Below are 22,431 nucleotides of genomic sequence, written 5' to 3' on the forward strand. Positions count from 1 at the left end.
GATTTTTTATATATTCATATATTATATTCCGATAAAAACGAACATATAAACAGAATGTCAGAAGACAGACCTCCACGTATCGCCCTTCAAGGTAACCCTGAAGGACGCAGACCTCCGAAAAGATGGAAAGACAGCTGGGAGTCAACATCCCAAGAGCGACATGCGGAGGCACAAATAGATCCCTAAGATCTACAAAAAGAAGAAGAAGATATTCCAATCTCTTTATTAAGGTCTTAACCATATGTACATAATTATCAAATTCAGCGGTCCACAGGCATAAAAAACACCCGTTCGTAATGTCTTAATACAGATATATTGATTGATATACATACATAATTTTTTTTTTTTAAATGACAAGTTCAAATAATAACAAAAAATAAAAATTAAAGCATTTTATAAAGAAAAGGTTCCCTTTTAAATTATTGTATTTTTAAAACAAAACCTTTCATGAGTTAAGGTGCGGATGAGGGCCAGAAGAATTGAGAAAGAAAAAGCATTTATTGTTTTGGTTATACAAATTACCAAATTTTATTAGCAGATTAAAAAACTCACTACAATTTACAAATTATGCATGTAAATATCTTTATTTTTTACTTAATCGTTTTAGTGTTTACTTTACATACGCAAAGAATACTAGAATTAAACATAACTAACTAACTAACCATCACGCCGCTTCCCCGCAGGGGTAGGCAGAGAGAATCGAACGCCACACCACTCTGTCTTTGCAAACATTCTTTACCTCTTCTACATTCATGCATCTCCTCATACATACCCGACGATTATTACGACTCCTGACCCGGCCGCTTTCAAGTATTTGACATACCTGATTGTGCCAAGTTTTCTTCGGTCGTCCTCTGCTTCTTTTTCCAACTACATTCGACCCATAAATTTGTTTAACCGTTCTTTCTTCACTCATACGCTCCACATGTCCAAACCATCTCAACACACCTTTCTTAATTTTATCGAAAATGCTTATCTCAGCCTTCTTTCATTCTTTCCTTATTTCAACATTCTTTCCTTATTTCATCATTCGAACATCTATCAAACATCGTTTTGCCACACATTCGTCTGAGGGATCGCATTTCGACTTAAATCGAATTTCGAATTAAACATTAGTTTTTAAAATTTATTTGTAGTCATGTATCATAATTTTGCTTTCCGTTTTGCATTTTTTTTATACACATTCAAATTGTACATAATATATGTAAAGTATCTAAATGATTAAAACACATACATCAATATCATAATGTATTTATACATACATAATAATTATAAAGGTTTAATGAAAATATGTATCAAAATATTCTAATTACTATAAATTTGTTGTAGACAATTAAAATATACTCGTAGATTATATATTTACAAATCAAACAACTAAAGGCACTAGTAACTAACACAGCATGTGTAAATGCAACAATTTCATAGCACTAATGAAAATCTAATACCTACTCGGATAATATGAGGGTATAAAAAGAGATTATGTAAAACAATAGTTTTTTTTTTACATTCCTCATCTATATTTTGATGATTTCTATGGATTTCATCATAGGCTGCCTACAAATTATAAAGTTAGGTATTAAATTATCTATCCAGGGGGTGAAATGTGTGGCGTTCAGGCATAGCTATGTGTGCTACCAACAAGTACATTGTGAATCTGGCACATTTTAAAATACATAATTTAACCACTGCTTAGAGTTTTTTTTTGCTCTTTGGACTTGATAACGTTATGAAGCTCACTCTCCGTGGAGTTTTCTGAACTGGAAGAGGAGACAAAACAGACGCTTTCGAAACTGAAACATTGGGAGAAGTTTTTATTTCATTGGTCTTATGAATTGCACTATCGGCTTTATCTTTTTCTGTCGAGTTATTCTTGCCACTCTTGTCTGTATCCTCCGTGTCTTCGTAAACCAGCTTCATATCTTGTGTGGGGTCATCGATGACAATATCGCTTGTTGTTGATGTGGCCGGTGGACTTTTAAATTTGGACATGAATCCATCTTGCGACCACGCTTCCATCGCTGCTTCATCGAGAGGAATGACCCCTGAGACTTTATCTCCTGCTGGGTCATTTGACTTTCCCTTCTTTTTTGCAGAATTGGTTTTGGACTTTGGAGTTTTGATCAGCTTTTCTTCACCTTTACTAGGTGTGCTTATTGATTCTAAATTTTTTGCATCAGTTTTTTTACTGTCTGACACCTTTTCTTCATCATCTGATGCTTGTTTTTTAGCAGAAACACACACTACTTTAGGACTTTTATGTTTAGGTGTCTTCTGTTTAATCTCAGTTTGTTTTTTGGGAGTGTTATCGCTAGTCTTGGGGGTGTTGTCCTGTTTGGTATCAACGTCAACATCCATCTGAATGTCAGGATTGGAATTTGGCACCTTTTCGGATTCTTTACTTGACAGGACTTCCCCTAATTCCCCAGGATTGAATGTTATAATCGAACAATATCCATCTGAACTGGATACAATGAGGATATTCCCATCACTGGACCATGTGAGGTCTGTTAACCTGAAAAATCACAACAAAAATGAGACAATTATAACAAAGGTTTACTGTACATTTTGTATGTATGTGTGTATATGGGTTGAATTCTGAAATAGTAACAACATGACATTTAACACATTGTTTGTGGGAAATGCATAAAAGCGTCTTTAACCTACTGTTGGTAGAGAGCGGGAGAAGCTTATACGTGTTATATTTTCTTACTTTTGGTACAGTGGGAGGCGCCAAAAAACATTGTACAGATCGGAGTTGGGTCAGAGATTACTTGTGATTAGAATACGACCCTAATTTGTATACTAATTAAGGTCGGGGGTGACGAAAAACCACCCGACAACAATGTGTTAAATGATGTCTCATCGAACAGTTATTTTTTATTGATTTAGTTTTATTTTTTTGAGCTGGGCAACTTTTAAATTATGCATGTTTTAATCAAACCTAAGTATGTATATCACCTTTCCTTTATGTGCTAACAATCTAAATAACACTGCATTTATATGATGCGGTACCCTATGCACCATGGGGTGCGGATTAGGGATTGAAGATGAAGGAAAGTTTGTTTTTTAAAAAAATAACCTGATATTTTAAGTTCTATTTTTGTGAAAAAAACACGAACATGAAATGGTTAAACTAGTCTATGACAGGTCCCAAGCCCTATAAATTCTAAGTCTTACATATTTATTTTATTTCATTTAATTTTATTTTATTTTATTTTATTAGAAGGAAAAACAACAGTTTCATTCAATACATGAAAAATCAGAATACAAAAAAAAATCATGAATACCAATTACAGTTTTGGGATAAGGATGGGATAAAGAGGAAAGGAGATGACAGTGATAGGAAAAGAAGAAAAGGAGAGGACTTGGAATAGAATTCCCCTTTTATCTTCATCTATGGTGAGGTCTCAATTCTTACCTAGCATATTGAGGGTTGAGTACAATCGCGAGCGGCGTAGTCTGCTGTGTATCGTACACAGAGATGGAATCGTTAGTGCCCACGGCCAGGATCATGCGAGCTGGTGTGGGGAGGCTTATCAAGGACGGAGGACCTTCCTTCCTGGCGGAGTACACCACGGGGCTCCATCGCACCGCCAGCGCAGGCGACTCTCCACAGGGTAGGATGCAGATTGGCCTGCAAAAAAATACAAATAAAATAACTCATTAATTTCAAGTAGTTGGAAAAGTTTCATAAGTAGTTTGAAAAATAAGCAGAGGAAGATCGAGGAAAACTTGGCACAATCAGGTATGTCAAATACTTGAAAGCGGCCAGGTCAGGAGTCGGGAGTCGAAATAATCGGCGGGTAAGTATGAGGAGATGCATGAATGTGGAAGAGGCGAAGAATGTTTGCAAAGACAGGGTGGTATGGAGTTCTATTCTCTCTGCCTACCCCTGTGGCAAAGCGGCATGATGGTTAGTTAGTTAGTTAGTTTAATTTCAATTCCTCGCACCAAAATTTATTTCATTCAAACCCTTATCCGCACCCGATGGTGCACAGGGTACTGCATAATATAAACGCAGTGTTATCTTGATTGTTAACACATGAAGGATAGGTGATCAGCCCTCCGCTTCAGAGTAATATTGAATAAATATTGGAATGAAAAAATCATGTATATTTATTTGATTTTAAGATTGCAAAGACAGAGTGGTGTGGCATTCTATTCTCTCTGCCTTCTCCTGCGGAGTGACAGTGTGATGATTAATTAGTTAGTGAAGAAAATAAATGAATGATCCTGTTATTAAGAACCACATGTGAGATTAAGAAACCACAGACCTGAAAACTATAATCAAATACAAAATAACGTCTTGAATGTTTTTCGCAGATACTTATAGCACATTTTATAATATAAACTGTATAAAATAAAACTACTTTGTTTTTAACTAATTTTTAATTGTACTTTTTTCTTCCAACCGGTTTCGACAAGAACCTTGTTTCTTCCAAATGGGTTTATAAAACTAACTAACTAACCATCACGCCGCTTCCCCGCAGGGGTAGGCAGAGAGAATCGAACGCCACACCACTCTGTCTTTGCAAACATTCTTTGCCTCTTCTACATTCATGCATCTCCTCATACATACCCGACGATTATTACGACTCCTGACCCGGCCGCTTTCAAGTATTTGACATACCTGATTGTGCCAAGTTTTCCCCGGTCGTCCTCTGCTTCTTTTTCCAACTACATTCGCCTCATAAATTTGTTTAACCGTTCTTTCTTCACTCATACGCTCCACATGTCCAAACCATCTCAACACACCTTTCTTAATTTTATCGATAATGCTTATCTCAGCTTTACATTCTTTCCTTATTTCATCATTCGAACATCTATCAAACATCATTTTGCCACACATTCGTCTGAGGGATCGCATTTCGACTGCATTCAGTCTGCTTTCATCCTTCTTTTGCCAACTCCATGCTTCGCTTCCATACATAAGGGTTGGAACCAGAACTCCATTGTGTACTGCCAGTTTAGCTTCCGCTGATAGATTTTTATTTGCTAAAACTGATTTTAGTGCACCATTCACTCTGTTCCCAGCATTCACTCTCCTTTCTATGTCTTTATCCTTCTTTCCATCCCTAGAAAACATACTACCCAAATATATGAAATCATCTACCTGTTCCAAAATCTCCCCATTTACCAATATTTCACACTCAGATCTACATTCATCTCTTTCAAAAACCATGATTTTGGATTTGCTAACATTCATCAATAAATCACTTTCCTTGCACACATTATACACTTATTCAAAGGTTTATTTTATATTCCACTGAATTTCAATATCTTGATAACACAACTTGGCCTAGGCAATGAATAGACATGGTCTTATCTTTAAGAATATTGAAAACATTATGTAATTTTGCATGTGCTATAAAAAATTGTGTATTTTTTGATCATATATTTTGATAATGTAATATTAATGAGTTATTAAGATTATTTATGAGAAATTAAGATTATATAAGGCATAAATGTATTCCAGAAGAACAAAGAGACGCGGTTCATTAAGTTTTAAATGTTTACAAATTGTTCCCACCACATACAACTCCTTTAAAATCGTATATAAGGTGGAGGACCAATATTTGTGTGCTCAGATAAAAATAAAATTCAAACATGTATACGTCGCGCTCGCTCTTTTTCTATTGGCGTCGCTTTGTTCTTCTTGCCCTTATAAATGTTTTATAATTTTCGATATATTGGTTTCGCTTTGTTCTTATCGCCCTTATAATTTTTTTAATTTCGGAAAATAAATAATCGACTTTCATTTGCGCGTTTCCGTCTTCCTCATCACAAGTGTTCCAGTACCATTAGACGAAACACTTGTCATCGTCAGGGTTAGACATTTATTTATTTATCTTTTATTTGTTTACATTTATTTAAATCACAATTTATACATATTTATAACTTTTTTCTTTTTTTTGCAGAGACCCACCAAGCCACCTTGTGTGTCTTGTCGGTGGAGTTCTTTTTTAATACATTTTTATTGTTTTTAACAATTTTAACCTAATATAGACACAAAAATGAAAAAAATAATTAAGAATATAAACATTTTACAATTTTCATAAAATTAACTCTCGATCATTTACGCATTCCTTTATTTTGCCTTTGTTCCATATTTTATTTTGACCTCTAATGTCCGTCGGCAACAAATTAAAAATGTTCGTAACGATATATAGCAGTGTTCGACTCCCATATTTATTGTTAATTCTTGGGACTATCAAACCTTTGTTGTGTGTAAATCGTGTATCATGGTTGTGTACTAAAGGATTTCGATATTTTTGTCTAGTTTGTTGTTCAACGATGATACTCATCCACAATATTCCACGTACCGGCAGTAATTTTAAATGTTTATATATCAAGATTGGATTGTCCCTTTGATTATATATATGACTGGGCACAATTTTTTTGACTATGGAATATTGCAGATTTTGAACCATTTTTAAATTTACATATTTACTAAATAACTTCTTGCTAATGATAATACTGGGAAAACTAAATACTCACACTTGTAACGAGTATCTGGAATAGATATAGGTGGCGTTGACATTCTTCAGTCCCTTATTCTGGTCACCCTCGATAAGCCCCGTGGGTACGGCTATCAGCTCCCCGTCGGGGCTGAAGTCCAGGCGCCTGAAGAAGGACTGCAGGGTGTCATCGTGGAACAGGCGGACACACTGCCCGTGGTACGGATGACCTTCCGGAAGGGAGAGGACAGCCTTGGAGCTGCGTGACACCACCTTTTTCGAATTGGCGTCAAACACTCGGAACACTCTAAAATTTAATAAAAGAAAGATGCTTTATTCACAACATTTTGAGTGTGTCCAAATACTTGTTTGCAAATCTGGATAATCTCTAATTAGGAGTTATTTTGGTGATAATTCAAATTTGTGAACAAGTATTTGGACACACTCAAAATGTTGTAAATATCCAATTAGGAGTTATTTTGGAGATAATCCAGATTTGTGAACAAGTATTTGGATGCACTCCAAATGTTGTAAATAAATTAACTGGTTAAATTATAAGCTTTAATATATGTTCTAGTGCTTCTCAAGTCAGGTAAGTGAAAACGTATAATCCAGGATTTGGACCTCACATACAAAAGAAAGGGTTTCTGCTTAGTAAAAAAGCTTGCCTCATCCCACCATAGACGTCTCTCGTAAAGTCTATTAAAGTCTATTAAATTCAAAAATTGTGTTTCAAGTTTAATTTATATATCTAGAACTTCCAAGAATTTTAATTGGTTAATGTCACACGTGTGTAAAGTGATCACTTAAACCAGCCGATGACGGTCGCAAGCCCCGTAAATGCCTAGATTTTCATATTTGTTGAGACGTTAAAAAATATATGAATTAATTGTAAGGGTAACAGACCTGTCGCTGCTCATGGTGATGGCGTACTGATTGCTGGGGTCCCAGGCGACCCCCTGGACGAAGCCCTTGTGGTGCAGCATGCCGGTTCTGTTCCCCTTGTGGACGTCCCATACTATGGCCGTGTTGTCCACCGACCCGCTCACCAGGAACTTCCCCAGAGGGCACCAGCTCAGGTCGTAAATGTCCTCCACGTGCCCGCGCAGCATCTGAAAAAGTCATCTGTTCCGTGTCTGCTGTGCTGGTCAGGGTTGTGGGCGTCTGTGTACCGGCCAACGTCGAGTCGGAATCGGATCTAGCTGACTAATTGAACTAAGCACTAATCCCTTTCACTGCCTACACTGGGGTACTTCTAGAAAATTTGGTGATGGACTTACAATCTTGTATTTATTTGGATTGGCAGTGACAGGTATATTGAAAGCTTTTAAATGTAAATTCACAGTAAAATTGGGATACAATTTTTATTTTGTTTCACATTTTCAAATTGGTTGAAAAAAAATTGCTTAGCAAGAGCAGATCTGTCAGGAAGCCTAGATGCTTCTGTATCAGATCTGGGCATGCGGTGGGACAGCTTTCAATATCTGGAAAAGTCAACACCATTAGCCAGTCAATGTGAGAATATATAAACAAAAATAACGGGGTATTTTTACTCAGGACAGGAATATAGGATTTAACCTTTTGCCTTTTGCCAACTCAATAAATTTCCCAGACTTATTAATATTTAATTGTACTAATATTATTTTTGACATTTGTCCGCCTCCGTAGTGTAATGGTCAGCACGCTCAGCTACTGTACTGGAGGTCCTGGGTTTTCAATATTACCCTGGACTGGTACCTGAAGACGAGGATGGATCACCTTTCCTTCATATGTCAACGATCAAGATAACACTGTGTTTATATGATGCAGTGCCCTATGCACCATCGGGTGTGGATAAGGGTTTAAAGAATAAGATTTTTCTTATTATTACACTCCGGATAGTTATTATAAGGAGAAGAATATGGAATTTAACCCTTTGCACTCAAAAGTGAATGGTGTTCTGAAATCAGTTATAGCAAATAAAAACCTATCAGCGGAAGCTAAACTGGCAGTGCACAACGGAGTCCTGGTTCCAACTCTAATGTATGGAAGTGAAACATGGAGTTGGAAAAAGAAGGATGAAAGTAGACTGAATGCAGTCGAAATGCGATCTCTCAGAAGAATGTGCGACAAAACGATGTATGATAGATGTGCTAATAGTGAAATAAGGAAGGAATGCAAAGCTGAGATAAGCATTATCGATAAAATTAAGAAAGATGTGTTGAGATGGTTTGGACATGTAGAACGAATGAGTGACGAAAGAACGGTAAAACAAATTTATGAGGGGAATGTTAGTGGGAAAAGAAGCAGAGGAAGACCGAGAACAACATGGCACGATCAGGTATGCCAAATACTTGAAAGTGGTCAGGTTAGGAGCCGTAACAATCGGCGGGTATGTATGAGGAGATGCATGAACGTGGAAGAGGCGAAGAATGTTTGCAAGGACAGAGTGGTGTGGCGCTCTATTCTCTCTGCCTACACCTGCGGGGAAGCGGCGTGATGGTTAGTTAGTTTTTTTTTTTTAGCACTCAAAAGTTATTTTGGTATGTGCTTACAAATTCCGAGACTTATTACTATTGAATTGTACTAATATTATTCTAGTTTAATTATCATCATCTTCTAAAGGCAGCGCCTTGTTGTGTCAGCCACTTGTCTCTGTCAGTCGCCATCCTCTTGAGCTGCGAATAGGAGGAGACGTCCATGAGCCGCTTCAAATCCTGGAAGTATGAAGTTCTTGGGCGGCCTCTTGTTCGTTTTCCCAAGATTCTTCCTTCGAAGATGTTGCTAAGAAAGGTGCTATGTCTAATTGAGTGCCCTATTAGCTTGGCCTTCCTCTTCAAAATATGATTTATGAGCTCTCTTCTTTCTTTTACGTCCTGCAACACCTTTTCGTTGGACTTCCTTACGACCCATGATGTCTTGGTCATCTTCCTCCAAACCCACATCTCAAATGCTTCAAGCCGGTCTTTTTCGTACTTTTGGATGGTCCAGGTTTCACACCCATACAACAAAACACTCCAAACAAAAGCCTTTATGAATCCTTTTCTTACTTCAATTTTTAAATGTTTGTTTGATAGGAGGCTGTACTTTTTCATAAAAGTTTGCTTGGCTAGCGTTATCCTCTTTTTTATGTCTAGGGTACATTTATTGTTATATGTTAGCGTGCTACCCAGATAACAGAATTGATCCAACTGTTGAATTACTCTATTTCCGAGAAGTATTGTTGAAGTTTAATTATACTGAGGAGTAAAAAACCAATATATTTGAAATATTGCAAATTACGACTTAATTTTCTTGGTGTCATAGCAGTGGCACTCGGTAGTACCATGTAACCATGCATGACGGTACTCCAGTGCTAATGGTTAACGCAATCTTAAATAAAATAAAAAAAATTTAGACTCTTTATATATTTGAAAATCCAAATAAAAAATCACCAGGTTGCAGACAGAGGTCAGAAGAAAATGAAAATTATTATTTATAAATTGTCAGTGTACACTGAACTCCCCATTTACACAGTAATTACGTTCTACATGATGCTGTAAAACAAAATGATAAAAGTAATCAATTATATATTATTTTTTGACATCTCATCAAAGATGGAGAAGAATATGGAAGTCTGGGCATTTACGGGGCTGACAACCGTCATAGGCTGGTTTAAGTGATCACTTTACACATGTGTAACATTCACCAATTCTACCCATTATTGACAACCACACTACTCAAATTCTTGGAAGTTCTATATACAATATATAAGAACCAATTTTGAAATATCATTCTTGAATCACTAGAACTTCACTAGAGACATTTATTGGTGAGACGAAAAGAAGCATTTTATTGAGCAACACACATTTTGTGATTTTAAATCATGGTTTCCAACCCCTGCCCTGTGTATAGAATTTTATCTAGACTCCCACCAGTTTAATGATGTCGGTACTGACAAAACCCTGTCACTAGTAAAACAAAATAAAACTGGAAAAAACTATAAAGTTGTTTGTTTTATTATATATAATGCAGTTCCACTAAGAATTGCCAGTTGAAAACTTTAAGCTTACAAAAAGTAAACTATCAAATAAAATGTAAATTTTTTAATGTAAAATAACTGCCCAGAACCCTCAATTACTTTTACTACTGGGGCGATAAATTGTAATATAAGAGAAACCGGTACCTTGTAAACATTCCATGTTTCCCTGTCCTGTTCATCATTAGCTTCAAACAATTGTGGCGGATCCACATCGGTCTTCTGTTTCCATATAATTATAGCAGATTCATCATCTCCTGATGCTAAATATTCTCCATTGGGTGACCATCTCACAACGTTTACAGCTTTCTGGTGGTGGAAGAGATCGGCCGCAACTTCAATCGAAACACTTCCAGATTCGTCAGTTCTCACATACCAAATCTAGGACAAACACATAATTAAGACGGAATCATAAAAAAAACTTTAAATAAATAATAAGTAATATCAACGCACCACGACATGAGTGTCACAGCCTCCGGTAGCGAGACGTACGAAGTCTTTTTGGATTTGCAATGGTTGGAAGTCGACACTCAACACGGGATCCCTGTTGTGCCACGCTATTTCGGGAATTGAGCACTTCATGTTTAAGAAATATACCTAATAAGATATTATTACTTTTATTCAATTATTGAAATTATAAATATTACTTATAAAAACCAAAAATATAATAGAAATCGACAGCTATAAAAAGTGACAAGTACAAAGAACTTAGTTATTTTGGCGCCACTATTAAGCTCTGTGTGGCTAGTGACGAAAACGTCATGACAGAGATATAGTAATATACAGATTTATTTCATTTATATAAAGTATCTACTTATTTATTTTTCTTCTAACCCTTATCCGCACTCAATGGTGCATAGTCCACTGCATCGTATTGACGCACTTTTATCTCAATTGTTATTTACATGATGGTAAGGTGATCACTCCTGTGCAAGGACCAGTCCAGGGTAATAATAAATAAAAATTAGTGCTTAAAATCTCTTTTCATTTATCTCTCTTCATTTATTTTCATCCCTCCCCCCTTGGGAATCGAAACCTATTTATTTAGGGTGGAGATAATAATTGAATTACATTCACATTGATACTCATAAGCATTATGAAGACTACCAACAACGTGATGAAGTATGATGATTTTTATGTACTTATCTTTGTCAAATATTTCACACAGTGTTTATTGTTTATATCAAAATCATGATTTCCTTTTTCATCGATTGACCATACTGGAAATTTAATAATAAAATTAGATTTTTGTTAAGGTCGAGAAAAACATAGCAGGATCAGGAATGCCAAATACTTGAAAGTGGTCAGGTTAGGAGTCGTAATAATCGGCGGGTATGTATGAGGAGATGCATGAACGTGGAAGAGGCGAAGAATGTTTGCAAAGACAGAGTGGTGTGGCGTTCTATTCTCTCTGTCTACCCCTGCGGAGAAGCGGCGTGATGGTTAGTTAGTTAGTTAGTCTTTTTATTAAATTCTGTAAAACTTCTAGCCATTCGTGAAATGTCAAATTGGGTAATAATCTATGGAACAGCTGTCAAATGTCAAATTCGAACTTGAATGTTCGTGCTATCGTATTTCTAAATAATATTTTGTTAAATATGCTTATTTATATTTAAAATGGCAATCGTTTTGGGAGGGGGGCTTTCCGGACTGTCCGCCGCTTACTACATCTTGAAAAAATATTCCCAAACCAAATGTAAATTGCTTCTATTAGAAGCCTCAAAGAGAACAGGAGGATGGGTTGAATCCGAAGAAAATTCCGGTTTCATTTTCGAATCTGGACCTAGAACCATCAGACCTAAGGGAATATCTGGTATAAATACTCTTAACATGATAGAAGATCTGGACCTAACGAATAATGTAATACCAATAAAATCGGACCATCCAGCCGCTCGCGTTCGTATGATATATGCCAATAATCGCTTGCACAAATTACCATCATCTTTATTAGAAACATTATTTACTAAAGAACCGTTTTCTAGACCCCTAGCAGCTGCAATATTTCGCGATTATATGTCAAAATCTCCGCCTGTGTTAGAAGACGATACTATGTACAATTTTGTAGAGCGAAGGTTTGGAAAAGATATAGCTGATTATGCAATAAGTCCGATGCTCTGCGGAATTTGTGCCGGAGATGCCAAGGAGATTTCAGTTAAATTTCTTTTAAAACAATTTTTCGAAATGGAACAAACCCACGGTGGGGTTGTGAGAGGAATGATGAAAACCGGATTTAAGGATGATGTCAATAAGGAATCCATCTTCCCGGGAAATCTGGCACTTAAAGCCAAACAAGAGAATTGGAACATATACTCACTAGACGGAGGGCTAGAAGTTTTACCGAAAACATTAAGCAAGTCTATTACGCAAAGTGGCTGTCAAATATTCCCCGAACATCGAATCGAAGAAGTAAAATTTTACAATAACAACACGAAAATTTGTGTAAAAATAAAAGAAAATTACGCTTTTTGCGGCGATCATTTAATAAGTAGTATTCCCGCTTACGAACTGGGAAGGCTTTTGACGAAGGAACATTCCGAACTCGCTCAAGAACTGCAGAAAATTCCGTTTGTTGATGTAGCTGTTGTAAATTTGCAGTATAACTCTATGCACATACTGAAAGAGAGTGCGTTCGGTTTTTTAGTTCCTCCGCTAGAAAAACTTCCAATTCTTGGCGTAATATTCGACTCGTGTTGCTTCCCGAATGACAAAGGGACAGTTCTAACAGTGATGATGGGAGGAAAATGGTTTAAAGAATATTTCGGAAGCGATCCGACTAGTGATCACATTCTGGAAGTTGCAACGACCCAAGTCAAAAATATATTGAATATTACCGATAAACCTGACATGTTTAAAGTCAATATTTTGAAGAAATGTATACCGCAATATGTTGTTGGCCATCATGACCGTATCAAGAGGATAAGAGAATATGTAAAAGAAAAAAACCTTCCCATTTCCCTGTGCGGCTCTTCTTATGACGGAGTCGGAGTAAATGATGTTATTCTTTCGGCGAAAAAAGCAGCTAATAGTGTTCAATTAAATAATTGAAATACTTTTTATGTGTCATGTTATTATTGAATTAAAATTAATGATTTTATAATAATAAATACAAATTAAATGGATATGCAGTAAAAATATTTTTTAGGTATCATATTAATTTTTTTATTCTTATTAAAATTATCTAAAAAAACCTTACTTTTTCTACATTTATTTATATTTTCCTAAATTTAGATTCGAAACGAGAATTATTAAGGAAAAAAATATTATTAAATGTATTTATCCCATGCTCACGGTATAAAACTCTTCTTTATACTTTAGTAATTTTTTCTTAGTGCTTTATCTTACTAAAAATGAGGGCACTACTGGTAAAACCGGTATGTGTTGTACGGTTTACCAGTAGTGTCCTTTGGATCATAATTTCTATTATATACATATATAGATTATAATGTCCCATAGATATTTTTAGATTACATCTGAAAATGTGTGTTATTTAATATTATTTTAAATGTCTGAAAATCTGCATTCATATACAGATTCCACAGTAATTAGCAGTCTAATATTTTAAACATGTTTTTTTTTTATCTTTAGTTGTGGTGTTTAAAAAAAATATTTTACTAATTTCTTACATAAACTACAAGACAAAATGCTAAATAATATTGTCCCCTTTGACCTAGTGTGTCAGTGTTATCAAGTAATATTTGGTTTATCATGAATAAATAAAAATCCAATTCATTATACATTTGTATTAGTTTATTTAATGAATATAATAAGCATAACATATTCGCTAAAAAAATGGCTGAATTGCTCAAGTCCATACATTTATGTAAGTGGTGATTCATATGATTAGGGCATCATCTCTGTTCAAATGTAAATGGGTACCAAATGATGTGAAAAAATAAAATAAGCATCTTATCAAATAAAATAGTATTCAATTTGTATATTATGTACATACACAGTAAATTTAAGTCAGCATGTAGACATGTACACACTAAGAATTAAAACTACGTATGTACATATTACATATTAGTAGAATATAAAAATAAGTCGCACAGCTTATTCCGAAACACGTACAATAAGTAGATATGTTAAGTAAAGCTTATGATTAATAGCAATCGACAAATTAAAATTAACTAAAGCTAGTGAGATAATCAAACTAAGTAAATTATAGCTTAAAATAAATATCAGATTAATTATTTAAGTGTCCATCTTCACCTGGGCTCACTTAACCATTAGCACTTCTTATTATTTTTAATTACTATTTTATAAATCAATCGTTTAATTCATTTTTAAAAAGGATCTTACATTAGTTCTGTATTGGAAAATTGTAAAAAGTTCATTTTTTATTTATGTTAATAGCGTAATAAATACAATGTCGAGCTACACTCCACATAGGAGTGCTAAGTGTCATTAGAAGAGAGGAAAACATTATTTAACCAGAATATTAAACAAAATTTAACGTTCTTCAAAAATCACAAATTGATATATTCTATAACAAACAATTACCTATTTTTTTTTAAATTCCCTAATAAATAAATATTTTTAAAAATCACATGGCAATAGGTACTATTCTTTCTGAAATATTTAAAGAAATAATGAAGATATAAAGAAATAAACTATTAATATTTTCCATGCCATATGTTACAAACTCAATACAATCTTTATTTCAATAAGCAAAATGTAAATATTGATGTGATTTTTATTTTAAGGAAATTCATTTTGTATAAGTATATTTAATTTGATATTGTAAAGTAGCCCATTGATAAATTGTTATCTATTATTAAATTGTTTTTTCCCTCTAATAAGTAAGCCCAAATGGAGTTGGCCAATTAGAACAAGCCTACAATATGTGTATTAATGTAACAAAAAATCTCATCAGTACTTTTCCAACTAATTTTTGTGACTTATGAATTTATTTTCATAATTTTTAAAAAATATTCGGTTCTGTTCACAGTCTTGACAATACAAACTCTTAGTTACTCTTTTGGAGAAAAGAAATATTTCCTCACCTATTAGGTTATCTACATTGCCATTAATTTTCATTGCACTATCATACATTGCCATTAATTTTCTATCAAATCCAACTAATTGTATCATATGGATGTGTAAAAAATCTAGCAAGTCTCACATTTTTTTGAATTTTCAAAATAATGCCAATTTTGGACCCAGGTTATATACTAACATAGCCAACAATGTTTCATATTTTTATATGTAATAATTTAGCAAAAAGCTTACACACACAAATATATTGAAATAAATTATTATTTTTTGTAAAACTATTATATAAATCATTCTATACCCTATGCACTTTGCCAGTTTAGTAGATAATCTATAGAAGCCACAATGGTGCAAAAGAAAGATACATGTTAGGATTTGATCCTCCACACCACATTGTTTATACATTTGGCTTTCACATTGTCAACATTATTTACGAGAGTGATGAAACATTATAAATCCTCAAATGAACAAAATAATATAAAAACATGAGTTTTTATTATGAACAAACTTAACTATCATTTTAGTATTTATTTAGTAATCTCCATAAATGGTTTTAACAAAAACCTTGTATGACAGTAATTTTTAATATGTTTATTAAATGCCAAATGCAGACTGTAATAAACCTTTTTACTTTGAATCATGTGAACAATAGACATTGGGGAGAAGTTTCCATCGCATTATTTTAGAAAAATCCACTCAGCTTCACAAATTTGCAAAGACAAAATATTTCACAAGAAGATTCAGATAGATGTACCATAGTTTATATAAACTCATTATATTTTTGAGACCTTCCCTAAATGTAAGTAAAGTGAGACTTTAATGGTGTGGGTAGATGGAGGGCGAGGGGTGCTGGCCACGGTGTTGGTGTATGTGTACGACAAAGTGAAACCGGCCACAACTTCATCTTCCAGCTTCAAGGATTCTTCCGGAACGACCTCCATCTTTACTGCCACCTTGTTGGACTTTCTCCAATGAATCACCCTAATGATAAAAAACGAAAATGGTAAGAGTGTGTAAAATATCAATAAGTGGTACATAGCTTTTGTAAGTGTGAAGTTCATTTTTGAGAAAGCTTCCAAGGGTGATAACGTCCAAGCATGGAAGCAAAAAAAACTGAAAAATCAATGATTTAACCTCTCAGCAAGTAAGTTTTGCTAATTTATCAGGTACTAAACTGTACTTAATCAATTTGACATCACTCGTAATATAACCACAAACGCAAGACCTCCTCTGGAACTAATTTTGTTTGGGTGATAAGGATTGCCCATACTGCCCGGGGGTTGAAATATTTTTATATGCAGTGTGCCACTTTTCAGTGATGACAATACTTTACCAAATGGTATTAGAAATTTCACAAGAAACAATTTTTTTAAGGTCAAAAAAACTACAGTTCCAAAACATGGCATCCATCTCACATCAATTTACAAAAATCCCATCAATGATATACATGTCATTTACCTAATATAACCAAACAAAAATAAATGTTTATTTTAAATAAAGTTCCTACAAGTAAAATATTTTTTCACTTTATACTTATGTATTATTGTATGAAGTTTTCTCATTTCATAGCGACTAATGCTTAGGTATTTGCATCATGAAAAAAATCTGTAGTATAAAACAAACTTAAATACCATTCAGACTTACTTGGGATCGTCATTATAGTTTTGAGTATCGTCGACATATTCGGACGCATCATCTCTTTGCGGTAATCGAAGTTCGTCTGAGGGTGGCACTAGTTTCGCGTTACAAGCCGTACTTGTTTTAGCATACTGATAGTCAATCTGTAATCAATAATCCCATTAAATCATTAATCTTTATATTTGAAACCATTGTTTGGTCTTCACTGATTACGAATACAATTTTCAGACAGCCTTCATACTATTGAATATAGTGCCTGCAAGCCCTAAACGCACTCCCAGTCTTTATGAAGGTTGCCAAATAGCAAATTCTGTTATGTACACTCCCAAGTACTTGAAACTCTCGACCCTCCGTATGAGATGGTTACTCAACGCCAAGGGTTGCTAGACATCTAAGTAAGAGTTTGTTTTACAACACATGAGTTTTTAAAACATTAATTTGAAGCTCCATGTGCGCAGAATACATATTTACCACATCGCCAATTGATTGAACACCCTTGACTGAGTCAATTAAAATGGCATGATACAAAATGTAGAATCAGGTATATAATAATTTGATAGTGATACCTCTTGGAACTTGGTTTTTCCTTCATCAGCCACTTCAGGTGGTGCATCCTGTTCCGTTTCTTGAACCTCAGATATTGGAAGTAGCTGGATAGTAGTATCATGGCCAGTCGGGTTCGAGAGTTTCAGAATTAACTGACTCGGCTTTCCGGGTTGGAGAGGCTCGCAAGATATTATTCTAACTTCGGGAATATGATAGCTAAAAGCAGAAAACAGCAAAAAGGATTCAGTCTATGAATGTATTTGTGCAAACAATTTTTTTTCAAGAACAACAATCAACAATTAAACTCACTATGCACAAAGTTGAATCTTAAATTTGATGGATCCAGGATTGTACTCTGGTTTGGTGACATTGTGATCGCATTGCCGACATCTCTGAGATCTCTTTATAAACAATTGCTTCGCAGAAGGGTAAAGGTTCTCAACAGTGACCGGTTGGAATTCAGGCTGGGCCAAACGCTGTTCTATATTTGTCACTGAAAATATAGCATTTTGTATTATAAAAACTCTTATAATACATCTGACAAATAGAAAAAACACCAATAGCCCCTTCAGTAATCATTAAAAAATGGGAAAAAAACATTATGAATGAATTTTATTTACTGAAATATTTACCCTAAATAAAAACTTTTTAATATTAGGTACCGTAGAACGGGGCTACTTGAACATTGATGTGTTACTTGAGTCCAGTACAAAAAAAAAATTTAAGATCTGTATTTGGTCTACAATAATGAACGCATCGACATGATTCATTGTTTCCCTGACAGGTGACACTTATTGTCACGATACATTCATTATTGTAGACCAAATACAGATTTCATTTTTTTTGTACTGGGCTCAAGTAACACATCAAAGTTCAAGTAGCCCCGTTAAAATTGTCCTTTGATTTGGTAAATTCTGAAGCATGGAGCAGCAGAAAGGCACACATTACAGGGCTCGTAGTAGTACTGAGACTCTGCAGTATTTTTCCCCCCCTCTCGTCACTTCCTCCGCTTCCACATACCATAAATTGTATTTATTTTCACCTGACTATATTCAGGAATGGTATTTGACAATATCAATGGATTTTTAGGGTAGGCAGTAGATTTGGGTGGTAAGATACGTTAGGCAATACTTAATAAGACATATTAGGCACTGGTCGTGTTTCTATATGGAACATGAGTAATCCAGGGTAGGCACTGCTTTTCTGCCTATATAGAATGCACGCCTCTGCTGGGAAGTAGTCCTTAAGCAGTTAAAACTTAGATGCAAACTATTGCTGAGCATTTCCTTCATTTCAACTTACCATATTTGAGGTTGACCTCTTTGGTGAAGATATCGCTAGGTAGATCGTTGGGTTCCGCAGTGGGTATAGAAGGGGAAGCGAAGACTGTTCCTTCAGAACTTCCTATTCCTGTCATTCCGAGAGAACTAGCCCCGCTCGCTCTAGCACGAGCCATCGCACTTGTCAAACCTATCTTATCCTGAAATATGTCACCAAATGATTTATTTCAGCCTCGAAAAAGAGCAATTGGTATAAATGCAGTAAAATCTCCATATTACAATTTCCGTAAATAACATCATGTTAAAAAATTGTGAATATTACATTTTCTTCAAACTCTTATCCGCACCCGAATGGTGCATAGGGCGTTGCATCATGAATGCAGTGTTATCTTGATCATTAAAACATAAAGGAAAGGTGATCAGCCCTCCGTTTCAGGTAGCAGTCCAAGGTAATATTGAATAAATATTAGAGTAAAAAAATCACTAATATTTATTTCACGCCCCCCTGGGAATCGAACCCGGAACCTCCAGAACGGTAGCCGAGCGTGCTACGGAGGTGGGCAAAATATTACAAAGGATTAATAATAATTGGATTGTAGCCAAGGTTGTGCAACATAAATAACCTTTCATATCAACAAAATTCCACTATGAAATGTTGATAAAACAATCTTTTCTTACCGTTAGTGTCATATATTTCCCGCTCATCACAAACTTCTTGCGCTCCTTTTCCAGTTTGTTTTGTTTTTCCTGGAGAGCTAGAGTCTTGTAGTGATCCTGCAGGACTGAAATACGTTGCGAGTACAGACTCGTGTGCTCCGGCCATCCGCCAGTCGCTGTAAGTTCATTAATTAATTCATTTATATAATAATATTACTTCTTTCAGCATATTATAGTATGAAGCATGTTTTCTAGAGATGGAAAGAATTATTAAGATATTGAAAGGAGAGTGAATATTGGGAACAGAGTGAATGGTGCACTGAAATCAGTTATAGCAAATAAAAGCCTAATGGCAAAAGCTTAACTGGAAGTACACAATAGAGCCCTGGATGGATCACCTGGACTGGGATCCTGTGTATTTTCATATATATTTATTCTTTAACCACCCGTTGTTATGTTAACCACGGAAGTGTACCGCCTTGGAAGACATTAAACAACATTGCACATGCGCGAAAATTATTTCAAACAAAACTCCAATTTTCGACCTATAATATTACCAGGGCATTGATCACCAAAGGGATATGTAAAATGTTGTAAAAGCTTGTGAATTTGCATTCGTAAATTAAATATTTAACTCTTAAAGCGTATAAAGGCACGCAAGTTTCAAAAATCCAAACTAAGTTTTAATAGGTAGGTACCTACTTTATCGCTCCGTATCCACGTTATGGCGACCCTAGGCTATGTATGAAATCGCGCGGTTATAAAAACATACTTATTATACGATTTGATCACATTGACATACTCTGGGATCGCATTCCAATATATTAAAAATTAATTTTGTAGATATATTTTTTAGTTTCTAATGCATTTAAATCTAAACCTTTCTATTATCATATACAAAATGGTTATATAATGGACATGTAAATACTTACCGACGGGTTGGTCTGGTATACCAATATCACGCGAAGTCCAACGACAATTGAAGCAAGACAAATAATACATTTTCTTAGGCATTTTGGGATCGACTTTGGGATCTGCCGGTTTAGCTGCCTCGGCATCAGTAGATTGAGAGTTTTTGGCTTGCATTACACCCGTAGCCCTAGTAGAGAGGGTATGAAAACAACTAGGGCAGTCAAAACAACTTCCACATCTGTTCTTTTTCAGTCTGGCCTCTGAAGACGGCATATTTTCTAAACAATTCGCGCAATACAAAGAATCCACCTGATGAAAAAAAATATTTTAGAATCAGCAAGCAAATCATCTTCTGTATAAATAGAAGTATAAATCATTTACAAACCTCATGACAGATACAAAACCCGCAACGAACTTTCAAGCAATGTCTACAAAAGTAGATATTCGTTATTGGCTTAAGTTTTCCACAAGTACAAGCATATTGGACGTAGTCAGATTGTATTAAATACGCCATTTTTGAATTTTTCTTTATAATCCAGCAATTATAACCACAGCCTAACTAATTTTATAATTATAACCCAATTTCAGACACCCCAAAAATATATTCCCGACTTTGACAGTTGATGACAGTACAATTTGAGTCATAGACTAACATTTCATCGGATGTGTGCGTTCTAAAAATCAATATCGCTGAGTGAAATAACATTGTCGATTGAAATATGGTTGGTTGGAAGATATTGCTTTTTGGCAATAAGCCTGCCAATGTACTTATTTATTTTCTGTACATGAAGTTAAAATAAATAAATTAAATATGAATGTAGATTTACAAAAGTGGTGTTGTATCACCCCCTTAAATTCTCGATCAAGGAATTATGCGATTACCGAACGGTAATCGACAGGTTAAGGTGATCAAAAGCGTTAAAGGCTGATTAAGTTATAAGTGAGCAAGTGGTGAGATGATAGAGAGGATGGGGAAGAGAAAAAAATAATAAATGGTTTTACATTTGTAATAAAAAAAAAGGTTACAACTTAACCTAAGATTTACTTAATCTAGCTTACTTATGCTATGACTCTAGGGAAGGCGGAAAATTAAAATATTAAACTCTATGAAGGTAAGTAATAAAATTGGCAGTGTGGTAATCATACTGGTCGTCGGTGATGATGGTGCGGGACTGGATTCTGGCAGCTGCTTCGGGTAGGCGGTGGCGAAGGGTTATCTGGAGGGCCGCTGGCAGCAATTGTCCGTCTTCGTAAAGATGTCACAGTCCAGTCTTTCCATGTTCCGTTCGACCGTTAGGATGCAAGGGCGGCTGGCAGCAAAGATGCAGACGGGTCTAGGACGTAGGCACTGAGGTGAAGTTACCGTTGAACGTAAGTCAGTCCATAAGAGGCGACTCGTGTCAAGATACTTGTGAGTCGTGTTGGTTCACCAACCAGCTTGAGAGAAGCTAACAGAGAGCAGAGAGCTAACAGAGAGCAGAGAGAGCTGTGACTGTGTGTGCAGCCTTTTTATTCATCCCCTTTCCTAGGCCTTAGGTGGGGGTGTGCTCTCCTATTGGTCAGTTCCCTTCATTCAGTTTTGCAATGTTGCATTTCTACCATGATTACTACTATCTACCATTCAGTATAATTATTAATAATTAATTATTCCTTTATATAAAAAAAAACTTCCTTCCCTTCAAAATTGATACCATTATTTCCCTAGCCTATTTAAAAGTTATGATTAAATTAATAATATAATTAAAGTAACTAAGATTAATTACATATAATTAATACACACTTTATTAATAAAAGCTATCTAATAATTAGTTAAGATTACATATTTATAATAAAATTAAGAAAATAATAATAATTGATTAATTATGATTAATAATGAATACTTAATTAGTAATTTAGTGGCAATTTATTAACTAGTTACATTTAATAGGATTACAATGATAACATTAGGTAT

General features: G+C 35.0%; 3 protein-coding genes across 3 annotated transcripts; 1 reads left to right on the top strand and 2 right to left on the bottom strand.

Moving 5' to 3' along the window:
- Positions 1-1,235: 1,235 nt before the first annotated feature.
- Caf1-105 (chromatin assembly factor 1, p105 subunit) lies at positions 1,236-11,197 on the bottom strand. Its single transcript, XM_088262644.1, has 6 exons — positions 10,909-11,197; positions 10,603-10,836; positions 7,365-7,570; positions 6,499-6,765; positions 3,419-3,634; positions 1,236-2,512 (listed from the first exon to the last, which is right to left on the bottom strand). Exons 1-6 carry the CDS (start codon positions 11,035-11,037, stop codon positions 1,690-1,692), a joined length of 1,875 nt encoding a protein of 624 aa, XP_088118770.1. The 5' UTR covers positions 11,038-11,197; the 3' UTR covers positions 1,236-1,689.
- A 797-nt stretch (positions 11,198-11,994) lies between these two features.
- Positions 11,995-13,587, top strand: Ppox (protoporphyrinogen oxidase). Its single transcript, XM_088262647.1, has one exon. It carries the CDS (start codon positions 12,073-12,075, stop codon positions 13,498-13,500), a length of 1,428 nt encoding a protein of 475 aa, XP_088118773.1. The 5' UTR covers positions 11,995-12,072; the 3' UTR covers positions 13,501-13,587.
- Positions 13,588-14,229: 642 nt separating this feature from the next.
- On the bottom strand, positions 14,230-21,116 carry DCTN4-p62 (dynactin subunit 4). The gene is made up of 8 exons (XM_088262648.1): positions 20,866-21,116; positions 20,501-20,789; positions 19,590-19,744; positions 18,934-19,111; positions 17,941-18,124; positions 17,652-17,847; positions 17,092-17,228; positions 14,230-16,428 (listed from the first exon to the last, which is right to left on the bottom strand). Exons 1-8 carry the CDS (start codon positions 20,992-20,994, stop codon positions 16,221-16,223), a joined length of 1,476 nt encoding a protein of 491 aa, XP_088118774.1. The 5' UTR covers positions 20,995-21,116; the 3' UTR covers positions 14,230-16,220.
- Positions 21,117-22,431: the final 1,315 nt, after the last annotated feature.

Source organism: Brachycentrus maculatus, unplaced genomic scaffold (genome assembly GCF_059751285.1).
Source record: "Brachycentrus maculatus isolate JH-2025_06_01 unplaced genomic scaffold, ASM5975128v1 h1tg000186l, whole genome shotgun sequence".
NCBI lineage: Eukaryota > Metazoa > Arthropoda > Insecta > Trichoptera > Brachycentridae > Brachycentrus > Brachycentrus maculatus.

Coding starts and splice junctions, on each gene's coding strand:
- DCTN4-p62 (XM_088262648.1), bottom strand. CDS start 20,994: ATGGCGTATTTAATACAATCTGACTACGTCCAATATGCTTGTACTTGT. Junction 19,745..20,500: donor TATACCAGACCAACCCGTCG/GTAAGTATTTAC, acceptor ATGAACTTACAG/CGACTGGCGGATGGCCGGAG. Junction 18,125..18,933: donor AGAGGTCAACCTCAAATATG/GTAAGTTGAAAT, acceptor CTATATTTTCAG/TGACAAATATAGAACAGCGT.
- Caf1-105 (XM_088262644.1), bottom strand. CDS start 11,037: ATGAAGTGCTCAATTCCCGAAATAGCGTGGCACAACAGGGATCCCGTG. Junction 10,837..10,908: donor GCTGTGACACTCATGTCGTG/GTGCGTTGATAT, acceptor TGTTTGTCCTAG/ATTTGGTATGTGAGAACTGA. Junction 6,766..7,364: donor ATCACCATGAGCAGCGACAG/GTCTGTTACCCT, acceptor ATTAAATTTTAG/AGTGTTCCGAGTGTTTGACG.
- Ppox (XM_088262647.1), top strand. CDS start 12,073: ATGGCAATCGTTTTGGGAGGGGGGCTTTCCGGACTGTCCGCCGCTTAC.